Below are 19834 nucleotides of genomic sequence, written 5' to 3' on the forward strand. Positions count from 1 at the left end.
GGGGGAAGGCAGCAGCAGCAGCAGATGGCCACTGAACAGGCTTGTAAGGGAGCATTTCATGCCAGAGAAGCTCAAAAGCCATGCCTCAGGCTACTTTACATGCTGGGTTTGTATCTATTGTGTTTGTCCACCCATTTTTTCTCCCCATTTCTCTTCCTTGTGTTACCTCTTGTCTACTCAACAACTTACCTAATCTCATCAAGAATTATGTATTTGGTGAGAATTTTTCAGAGATCCTGACTGAAAGCAGCAGGGAGTAATGCTGCAGGAAATACAGTGCACAAACCTGAAGAACACTAAATTTTACAGGTCTCAGGATAAGCCAAAGTTGCAGTTAAGTCCTTCAGTATAGCAGCCAGCACCTCCTGCCCCTCTATCATCTGCAGAGAGTGAAGTCCCACTTATGCTATGTTAGACCTCCCTGCAGTGTATTGCTACACCCTTTCAGCTTGCAGGAAGGGACTCATAGCACCTGAAAAAAACATCCTGGAACTGCCACAGAGATTTGGAAGTCACCAGATTTTCAGCCAGTGGTTATGGTTTGAGGGGCTCATGCCTAAGCTTGACCTTAACTTTAGGCATAAGAGCATTACCCTTCTAAAGGCTGTTCAGTATCTCAATTTTCCTCATTTATAGAGACCCTAGAGGTGTGTATCATATGTAAGGTTGTACAAAAATCTTCACATGGACAAGCAGTGGATTTCATATCATTTTGCACCTGAGCCTTTCTGCAGCATTGTGTGGGAAAGACAAACTATCTTTTCTGGCCAAAATTACTTTAAAACTGCAATAGGAAAGCCAATTCTCAAGTCACTCAGACAAGGAATGACCTGAAGTTACAACAGCTCACTAGAGTACATAAGATGCCTTTCTGGCAAGCAAATAACCTTCTTGCAAAATGTGGCATCAGCACATGTCAGCATCTCAACGTTTAGACACCAATGACTGACAAATTAGAAGAATGACAAGCCCCAAATCCAACCCTAGAAAAAAACAAAACAAACAAAACAAACAAACAAACAAACAAAAAAATCACCTAAAACAAAACAAACCACATGGAAAGACTTTCCCCTCCCTTTTCAAAGGGATTATTGTGAATAAAAATACAATGTGGTGATTATGTGGACAGTTGGCAGAGACAACTGCTAGTGTTTGTGTAGGAAAATAGCAGTAAGTATAAAGTCATGGTTAATCATGTAGAGACACAATTCTTCATCCTTTTTCAGTGGCTTTAAAGTCTGCTTTGGCCTTGCCATGTTTAAGGAATAATTTGTTTCAGTGATCTGCTCTATTAGAATTTCACTTTAGTGTTAAAACTGCTTGAGCTTTCAGCCCCCATTCCTGGCAGCAAGAGCTGTTTTGCTTTCTGATTTGATGGCTCTTGTCTTAGTGTTGCAGTATTACACCCCTCCTCCTCCCAAGCTTTTAATCATGACAAATCCTCTAAATGCAGACAACTTTTTAATCTCATCCAGCATCTTCTGGTTTTCCTGTCTGAGTTAGCCTTTGTGCCAATTTCATCCTACAAGCTGTGATGTGCAGCTGCTCAAAGCACTCCCTGATGCTGTAGGTGGGCTCTGAGACATGCAGTGCCAGAGCTGAACTCAGTACTAGGAAGCGTCAGGCACAGGATGAGCAGAGACATCCGATTTATTCACCAATGTATTTTGCTAAGTCAGGCCTAGGAACAAGAATCAGAGCGTCATTTGTACTGTGCCAGTGATAACATGATAAAACGGATGTTCTGTTTTCTCCCATGGCTGTAAAGTCTGTTTCTCTTTCTGTTTTTCTTCTATCTTAGCAGATATTATTTATTTTAAAAAATTACAACATAGAATAGAGCAGTTCCAGAAAACCAAGAGCAGCAGAAAATTAATAAATGTCTCCCTGCATATTCCTGAAAGTAGAATTACATTTGTGAGGTTTTCAGACAACAAATAAAACAGCATCCACGAGCCTACATAGTAGTGTGACAGGAGTTCTGTGTTGGAATCAAAACGTTTTTACCTGACATTTCTTAGTCTCCTTGCCCCAGCTGACATGTGAGGAGGGGGGGATGGTGAAAATCAAAACTGTTAACAGCAGGGGCAAATGCTAAATCAGATATTTAGGACAACAGGATCATCTGCAAAGGAATTTCTTTTTATCCCGTGATTGTGTTTCAGAGGGAGGCCAAACACTCAATGAGAAATTCTGCCCCAGTGTGTATGCACATTTCCAGTCCCTCTTTACCCCAGGAGCAGGTGCAAATCTGGACTGAAATGAGGCACTAATATACTAGGATAGAAACTGCCTGGCTGAAACAAAGCAATAAATCTTACCTTCTCAAGTTCCATTGCATTATTAATTTCTTAATAAAGCTTCACAGAATGGTGTGGGTTGGGTTGGAAGGGACCTTAAAGATCATCACATTCTACCCCTCTGCCATGGGCAGGGACACCTTCCACCATTCCAGGTTGCTCCGAGCCCCGTCCAGCCTGGCCTTGGACTCTTCCAGGGATGGGGCAGCCACAGCTTCACTGGGCACCCTGTGCCAGGGCATCACCACCTTTGTTAGAAAGAATTTATTCCCACTATCTAATCTAAACCTGCCCTCTTTCAATGTAAAGCCATTACCCCTCGCTTATCAGATAACCACCTGTAATTGCATTATTACATTCTGAAATGAAATACCTGTCCTGTTTGCCTTTCAATAGATTTTCCAATAGGTGGCATATAAGTTTATCTGCATTCTTCACTTTTACAGCCTTGCATTTCACAGTTTGGTGACCCTTTGGGAGGTCCAGCTTGTTAATAACCCACTGAATGGGGAATTGTGGAGGAGCATTATGTAATAAGTGGCTACAGGCCATAAAATGTTAAATTTCAAAAGCCTGACTCTATTCCCGATGTAATTCTGTCAGTTTCAGTGGTTTGTACCAGGGCTGTTTGGTTTTGAACCTGAACCTGGCTGTTTGGTTTTGAGCCTACAAAAGGAAAGCTGTAATTTGCAGTCTCCACTGAACAGTAAAGGATGTAAGTCCTATATTAAGATATATAATAGATGCTTGGATTTTTGGTCATTAGGTAGTATTTTAAGAGAATTGGTTAAACTGTTAATGTAAATGGAGGGGGATTTATGAGAGGTGGGGATTTGTATGCAGCTCTTGGAAAACCAACATTACAACGCTGCTGGTTCTCACCCAGATCACTTATTTTATAAGCGCCGGGTTTCACATACATTTCACATTTTCTCTAATCAGAAGTGTTTACGGCTGCCTCGAAGGTACAATTGAGCAGTACCACGCAGCTAGCGCGGAACAGCGTTCCTCGCCCGGCCGGTGCCCGTCACTGGGCGCGCTACGGCACTCCCAGACACAGAGCGGCTCCTAAAGCACCGACAGACACCAGGACCCGAAGAAGCACGGGCAGAGCCGGACCCCTCCGGGCGGCAGACGGGGGGCGCAGCCCGGCGAGGGGCGCTGCCCGGCAGGGTCCGGTCCCGGCCGCGCTCCCCGCGCTCCGCACCGCCGCCAGCCCCCGCAGCTGCACGGGGCTCCCGCCGGCAGCCGGGTCACGTGTGCGGGCCGTAATCCCGGCGAGGGGGTGTCGTTACCGGGGAAGGGGGCGGCGGGAGGAGGGGCTGCCGCCGATGAGGGCTGAAGCCGGGAGCGCGGCCGGCTGCGGGCGCCGGAGCCGCGGGCGCCGCTGCGGGCGAGGCGGGGGCTGCGGCCGCGACCATGGCCTGGCCCTGCATCAGCCGGGTGTGCTGCTTGGCCCGCTTCTGGAGCCAGCTGGACAAGTCCGACCTCTCCGTGCCGCTCACCATCCACAACTACTCGGACATCGAGGAGCAGGAGGACGGGCCGCCCCAGCGCGGCGGGCCCCCTCCGCGGGGCAGCGCTCGCCCGCCCGCCCCGGCGCGCCGCCCGCGGGACCCCGCCGCCGGGAAGCCGAGCGGCCGCAGGAAGAGCCGGGCGGCCGCCGCCGAAGAGCCCTTCGCGGCGGAGACCCAGTACCGGCGGGACTTCAGAGCGTGGCCCCTCCCGAGGAGGGACGACTTCCCCTGGGTCAGTGCCAGTAGCGGCGGCGGCGGGAGGGACGGGGCCGCCCCCCAGCCCGCCCCGGGACGCGCCGCCTGCGCCCTGCCCGGCGGCGGCGGGAGACCGGCGGTCGACGGCCCCGAGCAGCTCCGGCCCCGCTCGCAGGCGGACGGCGGCCACACCACTTCCTACAGGTAACCGGACCCGGCCATCCCCCCGCTCCGCCCCGAGCAGGGGTTGCTCCCGGCGCGGGCGGGGGACGCTCCTCCGCAGCGCGGGGCGGGGATGCCGGCGGGCGGCCGCGGCGCGGGGGAGCCGCCACCGAGGCGAGGGTACGGGGGCTGCCGGCGGGCTCAGCCTCTCGCCGAAGTCGCCTTTGCTTTCGGAAGCGCGGTTCTCAAAATCGTCTCTAATGCCCCGGGTGGGTGCCTGGCCTCGGCGGCCCCTCTGCGTGCAGGAGCAGCGGAGCCGGCCTCAGTGCGCGCAGCTGCCCGCCCCGCGCTCAGGGAGAGGAGGGAGCGCGCCGGGGTGGGATCCATGATGCCATCCCTGGCGCAGCAGCGCTTTACCCACCCACTGCCGGGAGACACCGCACCTCCGACAGTCGGAGCTACCCGCGTCCCGTCCGTGCCCAACAGCCGCATCCCTTACTGCCATCATGGTTTTCCCTTTAAAACTCCTGGAATGCGACATTCAAGGCGAGCCAAACTACAGCCTTAAAAGATCAGTCAGACAGGAAGATATTTGCAGGATATATCCCCTATGTCATCTAATGGGCAATGGAAAAAATTGTCACAAACCACTTGTCTCGGAGCCTTTAAAAATTAAGTGACTTTCCCTCTGGACAGTATGACCGATTACAGATGCTTGTTTTCTGGAACAAACAGTCAGGTGGGATGCACCTAAAGCAAACTTTTGTTCTTATTGACATCCTCCATGGGAGGAGAGGGATTTTAGCTCCTACAATGCTGCAGTTGAATATTGTATCGGTTGCATGTTGTTACCACATGCTCCCTCATAATGATGTGTGGCAGGTTTTAATATACCTATGAGGTATTCTAATAGAGTAATCATTTTGTTCTGATTCACAAGTATTTAGGCACTACCTATTATTATCTACCTAGGAGATATTTCTCTTCATCACTGCAATTCATTAGATTATCACCGTGCTTTTAAGACAAACTGTGGGCCTTGGGGAGGATTATCAGCCTGCACAGCATTATTGCTTATCCCACTCCTCTTGCACAGGCAGCTGCCCTGCTCTATGTGCAGTTAACATGCAGACTCTGAAAGGATAGCTGCAGTGCTTGAATTTATGTGCTATTTTCTCCTTTGCCGTATCTCACAGGACAATCACTGAGTAATTACTGGTTTTGAGGCAAAACACTTTTCAGTTTCAAAGCAGCAAGGAATTACTTCAGAGAAACCTGTGTAGAACAAGACTAGCAAAATTCATCTTTCAGCAGTGCATCCATCTCCACCTTGTTGTTGAAGCCTACCCTGCCTGATTCGAGAGGAAGGCTGCATCAGCCTGCATTAGAGCCATAGCTTTCCTATAGCTGTTCAAGAGCTCAGAGTCACTTCTCTTACCTTCCTTCCCTCTGAAAAGGACAAGAAATTTACAGATTACAGAATAAAGTACTGGCCAGGGCAACACACCAACATGCAAACCAAAATAAATTTTACGAAAAGTAAGACTTCATGGTAGTTGAGGAACTACTCAGAGCTGAAAGAAGGAGCTGTGCATGACAAGAATGGAGACCCAAGCCAGAGCAGCCACACCAGATAAAAGTTCTTATATAAAACCTTTAAGCAGTTTGAAGTCATGATAAACAACTGATGCAGGCAGAACTATATAAGCCATTTTTTTCCTTATTCCAGTAATTCCCATAGTTTCTTTAGATTATCACCTGGTACAACATTGCATTTAAGTCACCGTACCACTGAGCACACAGGAGTCAAAACAAGCAGCAGGAGAAAAGTTCACAATAGCTTCACAGGCTCCAAGAGTATATTTTCATTTACTTTTTTTTTTAAAAGACTATGCATGTACTTGGCAGTTACACTCATTATTAGTTACAGTTGGGCTACTGGGTTTGTATTTGCTAGCTTCAGTGATGGCACTCCTGCAGTCTGAAGTAGGGAAGGAGTGATGATAGCACACCCACCTTTGGTAAGCTGAGCACTCACAACCCACAAGGACATTTCCATGAAAACCACTACAGTTCACTCCTCTCCCCATACCTTATTTTCCAAAGGCAGCACTGCAATCTGCAAGCATTTCTCTAGTGTTCAGACAGTAGCTGAACAGCACCATTAAGGACTGATAATCTTCATCTTCCTCTGTATCAAAGACCATAACCACCCTCCTTGTTTATTAAACTGTGCTTTGGTGGCCACACACAGCCCCACTGTGCTCTAGCAACAGGGATCTCCCCCACTTCTTGTAGACTGTACTCCCCAGAAGTGAGAGGGCAGCAGGGAAGTCAGATCACCTGTGGTAGAGGCAGAGCAAAGCGGTTTCTCTTACTAAGGCTCATTGTGTCCTGAAGGAGAAGTTGGTGAACCCCATTATGATTTTTGGGGGGTTGGAAAAAGGGAGAGTGCCCTACAGAGACCTGAGGGCAGGGAGCACTGTAGCAGATGGTAGAGAGGAGCAAAGGTATGATAGTACATGTTTTTAGTAAGACAGTCTCATTGCCTTGCTAGGGAGAACATTAGGGAGATTCCCTCTTTTCTGCTTGCAGGAGTATCAGCCCTCCCTGTGGGGCAGCCCTGAGGACTGGGTTCTCTGCATGGGGAGCTGTGTCCACTTTCCCAAGAAGTGGGTCATTTGAGTCCTTTGTGCTCCAGCTGCTTCAGCAGGTTCTGTGCTCAGCTGGGTCAGGCATACACCGTGAGGCTCTTCCTGGAGCGTGGGCACTGCTGGTCAGTAACGTCCACCGGTACTTTGTGACTCTGTCAGGTCTCAGCAGCTGCCTGGGCTTGCTTAGTGGGAAAGAGAAATCAAGACTGTCTGGAACAAGACAATGCAGAAGATGCATTAATACATGGTGCACTCCATGCTTTTAATGGCAGTAGTGGTTTTCTTGCTTCACTCTATAAAGTGTTGGGATTTCTTCAGGTTTTGTAGTTTGTGTTTTTGTAGGTTTTTTTAAATTCAGGAATTTTGACTCTGACAGCCTATTGTGTTTGTTTCTGCAAAGCACCCAAATGTAGGGTTGAGTCCCCAGTAACATTCAGCACCATTTGATGTGCTTTTGTGTATCAGTGTGATGCTCCTGTGAGGCTTCATTCTGCACTCTGCTTTAAGCTCAGAAGGAAACACAGCTGCACACTAAACTGTCTGTACACAGTGAAGCTGGTCAGCATGACCATTTCCCAGAACAAAATAAACCTCTGGGATCAGTGACTGAGACTGGAGAAATCTGTCTGTGGCCAGAATAAAGATGAAGGTTGGAAGAATACCTGTACTCCTAAGGAAGCGAATATTTTTTGTAGTTTGAAGTAATAACTGAATAAAAGGTGGAAGGACGGCACAACTGCCTGGCCTACAAACTACTGCACTGTGTCCCCAGATCTTTGGGCAGCTTCTGTCTCCCTCCAGTCACTCAGTCTTGACTAGAGTTCTGCAGGGTCTGAATGAAGTCAAACCCAATGGGGCTGCATTGTGGGAGCTCAGGCACACGAGGCCAAGGCAAATCGATACAAGCTGCACTTGAAAGGCTAAAATGGGATGTGCTCCAACTGTGAAAAGATCCTGGGGACTGCTGCAGAGGGTTGCAGCACCTTACTGATGCTGGAGGAGGCAGAAGAAAGTGCTGAGTGGCCTCTCTGCACCTTCCCAAGGGTTTGTCCTTTGGCGTCACGGAAGTGACTTCTCCCTTCAGCAGTAAGTTGCAGGTGCTGTGTACTTTTGGCTTTGCACACAATTAATTGTAGTACTAGGTCTGATTGCATTTAGCAGACATTCTAGAAATAGAGAAGTGCTTTACTTAGCTCCCTTAACAGAGGATGAGAGAAGCTGATGCTGTCAGCAGGTCTCCCCAGTTGGCTCTGATGTCATCTTCTTACCTTGTTAGAAGGTAACAGGGATGAAGGCACAGACTCTCTGCCAGGGCCAGTATTGCTGGGAGGAGAACCCTGCTCAAGGCTCAGCTAGACTACAAATCATTACAGACATCAGTTTTCTCTTTAGTAACCTGCTGGCTTTTGGAAAACACTTCAGAAGTGTGAGAATGTTGCACCAGAGCTGTGAGCAGTTGTTCTGCTTCTTTTCCCCCACCCATCAGCTTTACTTGTATTGGCACTTGGGGAACTGGGAGATGACTGCAAATATCTGCACACAGGCACAGTGCAGGTTCCTAGCAGAGCCCAGCCTCTGTAGCTGGGGTTTCCATGGCAGGTATTTTGAGCAGGTGTGAGAGCCAAGAGGACCCAACTTGTTTGCCCTCAGGAGGCACAGCAGTGAAGACCAAGCTTGGGCCCTGAGATCGTGAGGGTTTCCTGCTCACCCAGAGTGAGCCATGTTGTTCTGATGGAAAAAAAGCTCATAAAGACATGGAGTAATTAAGGGGAAAGGTGCCTGTTGTGCTATTGCTCATGATTTTTTGGAATAGTAGGTGGAAGGTGCCTCAGCAAACTGAATTCCCACCTTCTTGCACAAATACTCAGCACATGCCATTCCGTGACCATGAAGAAGACATTCCCCCCAGGAGGGATAATGCAGAATGAAGGGATATGACACTTTTCCCCGTCACTGTGGATGTGCTCACAGAGAGTGCTACTTGGCTGCCTGTACATTCATCTGCCTTCAAATAGTGCTTGTGTAGAAAAACAGTGTGAACTGTGGTGACTCCTTCGCTTTGAAAAGTGCCTTATTGCAGCTGTGCAGAAAACAGAAAAGACCTGTACTTGTGTTTAGCAATGTACGGGATCAGGGCATGCACCTGAGCTGGCAGGGTTAATAGTGCTGTGTATGAGGAGCTCCATCCTTGATCCAGCAAGATCTTTAAAGGCATGCTTATCCTTAATAATAGCAGTAAATCTTTTATAATCAAGGCTTACAGTTATCTTTACATTCTTAAGTATCTTGATGCTTGAGGAAATTAATACTCAAGCCCCTGATTTTTATGCTATTTAAGAAGTAAGCTTGCTTGGTGCAGGCATTGGGATGGATCCAGAGAGACTCACTGTGCACTGCATAGCCTGGTTGGGGCAGAGAGGGCTTGGAGGGGCACAGAGATGTATGGAGACACACAATGGAACTGAGAATAGGGGCTCAGAGAGGGTGTCTGTTGTGCAAACTGTGCTGTAGAACTGAAATGTGGGATTCAAAGACATTCCTTAAAGTAGGAGGAATTTCCTCCACTTGAAGTCCACTCGGCCTTAGGTTAGGGTGGAAGAATGGAAAGTGAGTGAATGGCAGAAGTCAAGACCTTCAGACCTACCCACACATCTCCACTCACATAGTTCTGATAAAAGGGAAGCAGCTGCCTGTCCTGTCACACCAATGTAAGTGTTCCTTCCTTGGGCATCTGCCTGTGAGCAAAGCAAGCCCTGAAACTCACCCAAAGATAACAGTTTGAATCTTAGGGTTTTTGTCTTGTACTTTCATTCAAGTTTTTTGCTGTGGTTCCTTCTTGTGACTTATGAACAGCTCCGGGTACTTCCTGACCTTACTGGAGGTGAGAGTTGAGACAGGAAATATCCAGGTGGCTTCTGCTTTCCTCCTCTGTAATTCCTGTGCGCTGGGCTCTCTCTCTTTCTGCTATGTCTTTTCTCTACCCCTGTATTTTTTTCCCCCTCCTTCAGCCTTTCCCCCATTTCTGTCCTCATGCTGGGCTCTTTGGCTGGATAGGGGAATGGGCACAATCTGCCCATGTCCAGGGGTTGGAAGGGCACCCCCGGTGTCTGACAGAACTCAGAGGAAGAAGTTTAATGGCTCCACTATCCAGGAGGGCTCCTGACTTTGTCATGCAGAGCTCTCACTGTGACCATGACTTGTAACAATTACAATCCTCCGTTTGCCAGGAGGATCATAGCACCCTCCCTGACCTGTGGAGGTCTTTGCCAACAAGTGGACTTAGCTTGACCCTTGGGAGAGCACTGCTGGCTGCCCAGCTCTGCCTGGGCAAACCAGATGCATGGCCCTGACAGTAGCCTGTGAAGAGCTGTGTTGCAAACAGGGACACATTTCACACCCCACCTCTTCTGCCAAAACCAGTCTGGCTTCCCCATCTAGAGTAGTTTGTACTTTCAAAAGGAAATGACAGACACCCCAAGCCGTGCACACAAATTTCCTTCTAAAGGGAAATTTGGAAGAATGTTGATTATGCTGTTTAATTCTCACTGGTGTGCTGGGTATGAGAAGGAAGAGGGGAGAAGAATGATCACAGACATCAGGCAGCATAGCTTTGAGTTACAGTTAGCTATACAGAATGAGCCTTTTTCTCCAATTCTTAAATAAGAAATGTTATGCAGTGGCTCAGAACTGCCACTGATAATAAATCATGCAAAGCAAACTATGACATAAAGATAAGGTACTAAAATGACAACTGTTCTGGCACTGGTGGTGTATGATATCAATGCTGAAGATAAATGTGTATGGAGACAGCAGCCCCAGCACTGCAAACAGCACTGTTGGGATTCCGCCTCTCTATGCCTAACAAAAGTGCCCTCCACCTTGGTGAAATTAAAAAACCTTCTAGGCTAGGTTTTCACTGGGTCAGTAAAATAAAAAGGATTTTGCAGATGGCGTTATCTGCAAAGCAGAGAACATTAGTAGAGGACATGAAACTGGGGAAGAGCTGGAGGCAGCACAGGTTGGTCATTGTGTAGTTCACAGCATCCTGCAGCTTGAGCTGCAACAGCAGCAGATACTGTATTTGGAAAGACAGAAGGACCAATCCCAAATCCATCATTCCCAAATCATGCCATGATGTCCGCAAGGCCACACAATGAATGATGGCGGGGACATTTCTCTTGCCTGGCCCTGTCTCAGCTGTTTAACAGCCTGGCACAGGCAGTCCTGCTCACCCAGGGGGGGAGGTTGCATATAAACACCAGCTCAGTGAAACAGCTCTCTTCAATGCTGGGTTTCATCACAACACCCTAGTAATTAACAGCCAGTGCTTTTTTGTTGTTGTTTCTAGCCTATGCATTGTTTGTACTCCCACTTGCTCCATCTCTCATCACCACAGGGGTTAAACTGTCCCAGCAGGCCCGAGCCTCCCTCTCCACACTGCACTGATTCAAACCTGAGCCTCGCTCTCCACACTGCACTGATTCAAACCTTCCCCTGCAGACACATCCCCACACATTACAAAAGAAATGCCTTTTCTCAGGCTCTGTTAACCGATTTTGAGAAAGAGTAAAGAAACAGTTGAAAAAGCAGTGATTTGTATGATCAAGCACCGGGGCAACCCACATGCAAAAAGCTGCTTAATTCTTTCAAGAGCGAGTTAAAGAAACAGCAGTACACAAAAAGCAGCCCTTCCCTTTTGGTCCCTACTGTTTTAAAACCCGTGTGCTGCTCGGGAGGTCTTTCTCTTTCAGAACCCCAAGGGTTTCGTACTTCAAGTACTACCAGGTCATTTCTATTTATGGAGATCAAAAATCTCACCTCTAGGTTGTAAGAGTGGAGGACAAAACAGAACCCAAAGAGAGCCTGGTCACTGAGTTCTGGGCCTGGAGGCTACTTTCCCTCCACTGCAGGTCCTTGCAGTCCCAAAGTAACCTGACAACTGCTGCTGTCTAGGCACAAGGGGAGGAGGAGAGGGGTGCAGTGGGAAGGATGAAGATTGCTATCTCCAGCAGCAACAGTCAGCCTTGCATGTCCATCCCAGCAGCAGCTGGATGTCACACTGCACAGGGTACAAAGGGGAAGACAGTCACTAATCTTGTCACTTGACATCTTAAACTAAGTAACATTAAATACAGGTCATTCCTCTTCCCCAGGCTTTGATCAGATTGACTCCACTCATGACTCCAAGACTGATTCCTAGTCAGGTCACCAGGCTGATATTTGCGTTCATGTTCTTTCTGACTCTTGGCTGTGCAGCTGGAGATGGGAACATGTGTCCTGCAAGCTTAGAGGCAGAGCAAATTTAGCAGGCTGCACTTTCTAAAACAAAGGTTGTGATATTCCTTTCTTGTTTTAAGTACCTCAGCTCCAAAAAGGAGCTAAGCTGTCTCTCTTTTGCTCTGCCTTCATTTTTGGCTCAGAGTTCTGGGTTCCCCCACAGCAAAATCCCAGTTCCAAATCAGAAATGCTGCTGTGGTGTGGGCCATGGCTGTATCTGCCCTTATGTTTCTGATTCTGTGGGGAGCATTTCCTCAGTGCATGTAGGTGCTTCAAAAATAGTTTTGACTATCCAGGCTGAGATGAGAATGGTTTGACTTCCAGCCAAGATGAGGGTCTTGTGATCCAAAAGGACTGTGTTTGGGGGTCTGCCAAATCAGCAAATGATCTGCTATAAAGCATCGAGACAGAGTTGGCTGCACAGACAGGCAGCACAGTCATTCATTGAAAGCAGGAGACACACTCCATTGCGGCAGGGAGACCAGTCAGCACAAGGATGAATGGTTAGGGATCAATGCCACCAGCATTCTTGAGGAAATCGGGCTTTAAGTGGAGCAGCAGGTTCGAGTTCCTAGAAACTGCGGGGATGTAACTGATGGTTTTGTACCATTTTGCTGGTATTTTGCACAGTAGCTGTGTCCTCCCTCTGGCTGTGCAGCAGAACAGAGGACAGATTTAACTCTGCTTTCAAGTGGGATTCCCTGCTGAAAGGTTGACTTCTTGGGGCATCGCTTGGCCAAAATCACCTTTCTTCAAAAGTGCTGCTTCATCCTGAGGTGTTACAGGTAGGGAGCAGGAATGCCACCACCAGCACCAGTGGAGCTGCATGGGTGCTCACCTGCTGCCTGAGCAGTCCCAAACAGCATGGTGCAGAGAAGGCAGAAGGTGGCAGCTCAGGACAGCAAGAACAAACTGATTATAAACAAGATTTACAATGCACATAGACAGCCCTGACAGGGGCTTGGCTTTGCTTTCCAACAGCAGAAAGTTCTTCCATAGGATATTATCCATAATTTACTAAAGGGATCAAGTCCAAACTACGCATTCTGAATACTCCACGCTTATGCACTTGAAGTTAGACATTTAAAAGAGGAATTTGCAGCTATTATAAATATAGCAAATAGCATTCTTGGGAAAATGAAACTCAGAAAGGCTGTGATCAAAGATAAGCTTGACACATTAAAACAAGCCTCAGTCTTACCCCTTGATCCTGTGTATAAACAGATAGTAAAATGTGGTTATTGAATCATGCCAGGGTATGAAAATAAGATTGTCACATCTCGGTTAGTCACCTCCCCTTTTGCTACAGAAGCTGCCTGAATTGGTTGCCAGAGATAAACACACAAACAGAGCACACTGCTGTCTTCTTCTGTGCAACAAGACAGCTCAGTTGGCTGCTACTGCAGTGTCCAGAAAGCCCTAATGGCGACGGCATTAGTGAGGCCTGTTTGTGACAAAGGGTGCAGAGAAGCAGAGAGAAAGCTGCAGAAGGGAGCTGGCAGCTGAATTAAGCAGACCCTGCAATGCTGTTCTTCGGTGCTTTCAAAAGGTGTTGCCACTTTCTCAGTGCAGTCTGTGTTGCCATTTCTCGGATGACCCTTGGCTGACTTATTCTTGGAGCAGCAATGCCTTCTCAGGCATCATCATGCAGATTTAAAGCACTTTTCCCATCTGAAGGAAAATCATCAGCGTAAGCATCTGCCAGCTGAGACGGTGTCTCCCTTTGGATGCATTTCAGACTGAGCTGCCACAGCTGTGCAGCACAGCACACACTGGCAAACGCCTGCTGCTGAGAGAGCCGCAGCCAAGTATGGGAACATCAGCAGGTTCTCGGCATGTGGGGGGCCACACACCACACCAGGGTGTCTTACAATGTAAGTGGCCAAAGTGCCAGACAATGTTTTACATTGTAAGTGGTCAGCGGGCTAGCGTGCAAAAGGCATCCTGACTTCTTATCCAGGATGGAAACATCAATGACCTCCAGGAGAAAGCATATTTTGTGGGGAAAAAAAGAAGAGTTAAGTCAGGGAATCCACCTAGCCCAGTCTGTGCCCTGTTCTGTCTTTCAGTCTGGGCTTTCTGAGAGAAACAGGCTGCTAGGCTCAGTTCTTTTATTCTCTGTATGCCTCAGACAAATTCAGCCTTGCAAGCTGATTGTATCCACCTTGCCTTTTGGCTTTGCAACCCCTCTGAGCAGAAATGTCCTGTGAGAATGTTGTCTTTTATAAATTCTTCTGTCTTGACATTCTCATTTCAGACAAGAGTATCGCCCATGGACTGGAGCAAAACCATCCAAGCCTATAAAGTCAAAGCAAGGCTTCATTATCCCAGAAGATCATTTTGTTCAAGAGACAAGCTACAAGGCAGACTTTAAGGTAATTAGCAGTTTTTAAAAATACTAAAGTTAATGTGAATAATACCCAAAGTACCCATCAGGAACTGCTCATATCTGATCGCTGTGATGCATGTAGGATAAAGCCAATCCTTGCTGGCATCTGTTTTGTCACTGCCCATTAAGTAATGTGGCCATTACTTTGCCTTCAGAAAGGCAGGCTAGACAATGTCACACTGTAACTGATCAATATTCAACACAGGACAAAGATTTTAAACTGCATGACAGAAAGTTCAAGATTTACAATTCCCTCAGTTGGATACCTTATGTACAAGCTGTGTGTCATCACCTCTGTGTGTAAGGCGCCATTAACACCTTCTGCACTAACTTGGAGCAGTCAGTGTGGACTAGCACTAGGGCTGCAGGCTGAGAGTCAGCCTCTGGGCACAGGTGCTTGCCTGGGAGTCTTTGCAGATCACTGCCTAAGGAACAGCACCTGCCCAGAGAGCACAACACTCCCCCTTGCTGCTGTGGGCAGAAGCTATGTGTGCCCCCACTATGAATGCCAAGGAGGACATGGCTGTGATGAACAGACAAGCTGCACAGCTCTGAGACTTTCTTGGGATTTTCCTATGAGTTTCTACATTTTCTTCTGTGAGTTTCTCTACACCAGCAAAGATAATTTTCTTGTTGTGAAATACATGTGCTATTGAAAATCCCATGAGGAAGACATTCTGTGCTCAGTATTTTCCCTGACAGGGCCCCCCACACTCCCCATCCCCCGAAGAAAGGAAAGTGCACACTGCCAAGGCTCTGTTTTAGCTGCCTTTTGCATTAGACCACCAAAGAGGACAGCACCTCCCAGCCAACCACAGGAGCTGCTCACAGGCTGCACTGAATGACTCAGGATGCAGAGCCAGGGCCGGGGCTGAACTCCCCAGCCGCAGTGTGCTGTGCCAATAGAGGCAACAGCAGCTACTCCAGGGCCACATGTGAAAAGTAAATCTTTGCCTTGGAGGAGACAAGGAAGAAGTGTTTAATCAGCAGACAGTCAAGTGCCTCCTCCGCAGAGGACTGCTGGCACGCTGCTGCAACAAGGCTCAGGATGGGTATAGCCAGCTCTGCTGAAAGTGGGACAGTGACCTCAGGCAAAACAGAATTTGCAAACCTCACCAAAACTTCCTCCCTGCTCTGAATAGTCTGGGCTGTTTACTGAGGTGCAGCGATGAGGATAGACCTTGCATTTAACCCTTAAACCTTGTATTCGACCCTTGTTAATTTAATTTTGCATTTTGACCCTAGGGAGTCAAAATGTAGTGTTTTCCAATTTGTGAAATAGGATGCAAAGAAGGAGGTCCTAGATAAACCCCTGAAGGTCCTTATCCCAGTTCTTGAGGGAGGGAAAGAGGAGACTAGAATCCTAGACACAAACGCAGGCTACCAAGGACACTGCACTCTGAACCATGCAAGCAAAGGTCCCACATCCTGGATCCCCAGGGCACCATCACAGTCTCTCTAAAAGACAGCACGGCAAAGGCGTAGTCAGGAATGAAGACAGTGCCAAGGAGCCACCAGTCCAAAGAGAAATCAGACTCCCTGGTTCACACCTGGCCATTAGGACTTCCCCTCTTACCTGAAGCCCCTGGCTTTGCCAGACATGTGGGAATCAGGTTTATGGTATGTCCTGACAGCCTACAAGTAGGACTCAGGCTGCTGGTCCTCCCCAGCCACTGAGCTGTGAATATGCTGTTTGTGACATCTCACTTGTTCCTTAGTGTGTCAGATGCATCCCCAGAGGAATGGAAACATCTGTGAATGATGAAACAACATCAACCAGAGATCAATAGCTTTCCCTGTTCCCCTATATTCTTTGCCTTTCTCTGCTTGGATGGTGCCATCAGCATACCCAGCGGAGCTTTTGACCCTTCCATGTTTTATGGCCAGATTCACCCCAAGTCCTGGGCTGGATGCACATCTACAGCCAGTCCTATATAAAACACTTTGAGTTTTCAGCATTAGGGATGACAGAAGCATCCAGGTGTCCTTCATGCTTCAGTACAATTACAGGGGCTACATATTGCATGAAATTCTGATTCCACAGACATCAGAGCAAGCCACCATTATCATCTCTGCCTTTTCTCCAGGCATGAGAAGTTTACATCCTTATCCAAGTCCTTGCAGTTTAACAGCCTGGCATGTCCTGTAACAAGTTTTTTTCTTTTGGGTCCTCCAGGTCTGCACTTCTATTCACAGCAGACATAGACTGTGGCCCCTTAAAGCATTACAATGGAACATTTTGGTGGAGCTTAGATGGCATTCCCCAGAAGCTTAAGGACCAGACACACGCCACTGTAATTCCTCTTACTTAAATCCAGCACCCATCCAGCAGTGAATTTGTTGTGATGCTCATAGAGTGTTTGCCGGCAGGGCTCTGTGAAGAGGCAGCTCTTCATCTTGCAGAGACTGGCTCCAGCCAAGGCCTGTCCACTCACGGGTATCCCCACACACCACACACCTCAAGGTCCAAGGGCTGGGTAACAACCAAGCCCCTCCTCGCTGGCCCAGCATCACACCTGCCCTTGGATCACCTGTACAGCAATCTCAGTGATGTCCAGCCATGGGCTAATACAGGGGTAGTGGTTGCAGGGAGAGCAGTTAGATCCTCACAACACCCCCAGACCCTCAAACTCTCTAGACAGTTGTATCCTGTGTCACACTAATGCTTCTCTCCCTTCCTCACCCCACTAGATCCCAGAGGTGAAGACCAGGTTCTCTCCCAACCCTTCTGCTGTTTTCCAGGCGCCATCACGGATCCTCAACGTGTGAACCTGGATCCTCCTCACACCCAGGCAGCTTAAAACGCGGAGTTTCTGTTAGGATGTATCACTATGCAATTTTCATGAGGAATGTTAAGATCAAAGAACTGGTGTTATCAAAAGCAGCTCCAGTGATTAATGATAGGCACACACACTTTCTGTTAACACAACAAACTGCAAAGCGCTTGGTTCAGAACTGGCAAAACAAGCTGCGAGGCGTGACCTAGTTTTTCACAGGAGCAGGTTCATTACTATGCCAGCTGGCGTCACATTAGGAGATTGACTTTGGGCAGCAAAGGCAGGACTGCAGGCAACATCCCTACTCAGAAATACACAGGGTAGGAGGGGAAACATTTGCAAGCGGGATGGATAATTAAAACCCAAACCAGTTTTATTTAGCAACACCCTCTAAGTAGGCCACTGAAAGACAGGGAGTAGTAGTTTGGCTGACTTTTGAGCTTCTGGAGGGGTTTTGGGAGTAGGACCTCAAATGGCATCACCAGAAAGCACAGCTTCAAAGGGCCTGGTCTGAACTCCCAGAGTTGTTTTAGAAGCTGGAGGAAGCCAATGTCATTGAACTTTGATATAAATCTGGCACATGCAGCGTCTCGGGCCTTTAAGGCTGGGAAGCTGGATATTTCCAGAATTGGAGAGCTGATGCAGGAGCAAGAGAGGACTGAACTCCAGGAGACAGCCCTGACAGCGGTGCACCAGACGGGTTTGGAGAAGAGTGCATGGATACAGCCAGGCACCCACCAGACTCCTCCAGAGGATCTAAGATACTTACGTAATTTGTGTAGCTGTTAGGGTGACTGTAAATATTGTACATGGATTTTACCTAAAGCAATTTGTGATCCTTTAATGAAAAGGATATGCTTATACTTTTAATAAATGTTAACTCTTTGCATATGCAAGGTGGAAAATATTGCCTTGAGATTCCTAAATTATCGCCTGTATATTGGTAATGCTAATGCTAGGAACAACCACAAGCGAATGTTACTTAGAAATTCTTCTTAAAGAAAACTGTAATGTAGAATGTAAGCCGTCTGTCATTTTTAAGATAGGCTGTTTCAAGTGTCATTGTTCTGAAGCTGATTTTTTTAGACTGCTGCGCATTTAACTTTTGCTGAGGTACATGTGTTTTAAGAAACCATTTTTTTAGCCTTTGTTCATCGAGACTACAATTTCTATTTCGATAACTTATGCAATATAATTAGTCTACTGCTTATTTAATGGATTTACTAATTATTTTGGAAAGAAGAATTGAAAAACTTTTACTTTGTGTTTGCAATACATGTGTGTTGTCCAGAACAGAGAGAAACTATCCTCAGACTTGAACAGTGATCAGATATTCATTTATCTGTAATGAAACAGACTTTCAACACAGGAGGATTTTTTCTTAAACCTTCTTACTAGCTGAAGTCTAAGGCAAATTTAATGAACTTTAGGGGTTCTGCAAACACATATGCATTGCTGGTAATTCCCATAAGAACAATTTTTGAGCTGTTGGCATGTGAATTGTACTTGCAATACATGCAGACAGCATCTTCTCACTGCATTATGTGAGAATTTAATGGTGCCATCCCTGTTCACTATAGTGGGGCCGAACACAACCACCAGAATAGGGAACACCTGCAGTAAGCTGCATTTGGCTGGGACAAGGGATGGCTCTTCCCACGTTCATCCTTGGAGAAACCTGCAGTAATCCCAGTGCTTGCCAAAATAACTTTTCAGGAAATTCATTTTTCAGGAAATTCATTTGAAGCATTCAAACTGTGCTAAAAGTTTTGCATGTTAGATGTTTCTAAGAATTCAATCTGCTTGTTTAATCTCTTTATAATGTTTTTAACAGTTTTGTTCAAACAATTTAAGTTCATTTCAATCCTGGACTTTATTAACAGCAAGGAAAAAAAAAGTAAAAGGGAAATTGTCTATTATATCTTCTTAATTGAGTGTATTTCTTAAAATTACCCATGTTTAAACGAATTGGTACTATAAGCTTGTATTTTATCAAATGGACTGGATTTAATTTAATAAATTAAAATGTATTTTGGCTATTGGCTCTCTCCCATTTTCTTTGTTGTTGCAAAATACTTCTCTCAGGTATTCAACCTTGCAGTACAATTTGTCACAGCATGACAGCAGGGCACACTGGACACCAAGCAAGGCATCGGGGATGCATTCAGAGCCATCAGCAGTCAATTCCTCACTCCTGGCACAGCCCCCAGCAAGGACAGCTTGAAGGCACACTCAGCTGTGGCCCAGCTGCATTCCCTGTGAAATGCACAGAGGCAATCCGCTTTGATGTAGAGCCATGCTTTGAAGACCCCTTTCTGCAGTACCTACACTGTGCCCTCACAGTGAAATTTCACCTCAGTTTCACTCTGCCATCTCATATAAATCACAGGAAAAGGTGAGAGCGTTGAATGTTAAAAGAGAGCATTGCTTTACAGTTATTCCCAAGAACATTTCAGTCAGAAAAAGTGCTGAAGATACAACCAGCTTCCCTAGACACTGCAATAGCTCTTTTAGCTATGCCTCAGAAGACTTCCAGGAGAAAGCCAAAGGCTCACAAGCTGCT

General features: G+C 47.1%; 2 protein-coding genes across 3 annotated transcripts in view; one reads left to right on the plus strand and one right to left on the minus strand.

The window, feature by feature from the left end:
• The window catches only part of LOC120757402 (claudin-19-like), a 51453-nt gene that overhangs the window by 30742 nt on the left and 877 nt on the right, over positions 1-19834 (minus strand). The window lies entirely within an intron of this gene.
• On the plus strand, positions 3694-19308 carry MAP6D1 (MAP6 domain containing 1). The gene is made up of 4 exons (XM_040074713.2): positions 3694-3939; positions 3973-4216; positions 14363-14480; positions 17186-19308. Exons 1-4 carry the CDS (start codon positions 3720-3722, stop codon positions 17261-17263), a joined length of 660 nt encoding a protein of 219 aa, XP_039930647.1. The 5' UTR covers positions 3694-3719; the 3' UTR covers positions 17264-19308.

The sequence above is a fragment of the Hirundo rustica genome, chromosome 10 (assembly GCF_015227805.2).
Source record: "Hirundo rustica isolate bHirRus1 chromosome 10, bHirRus1.pri.v3, whole genome shotgun sequence".
Lineage (NCBI taxonomy): Eukaryota > Metazoa > Chordata > Aves > Passeriformes > Hirundinidae > Hirundo > Hirundo rustica.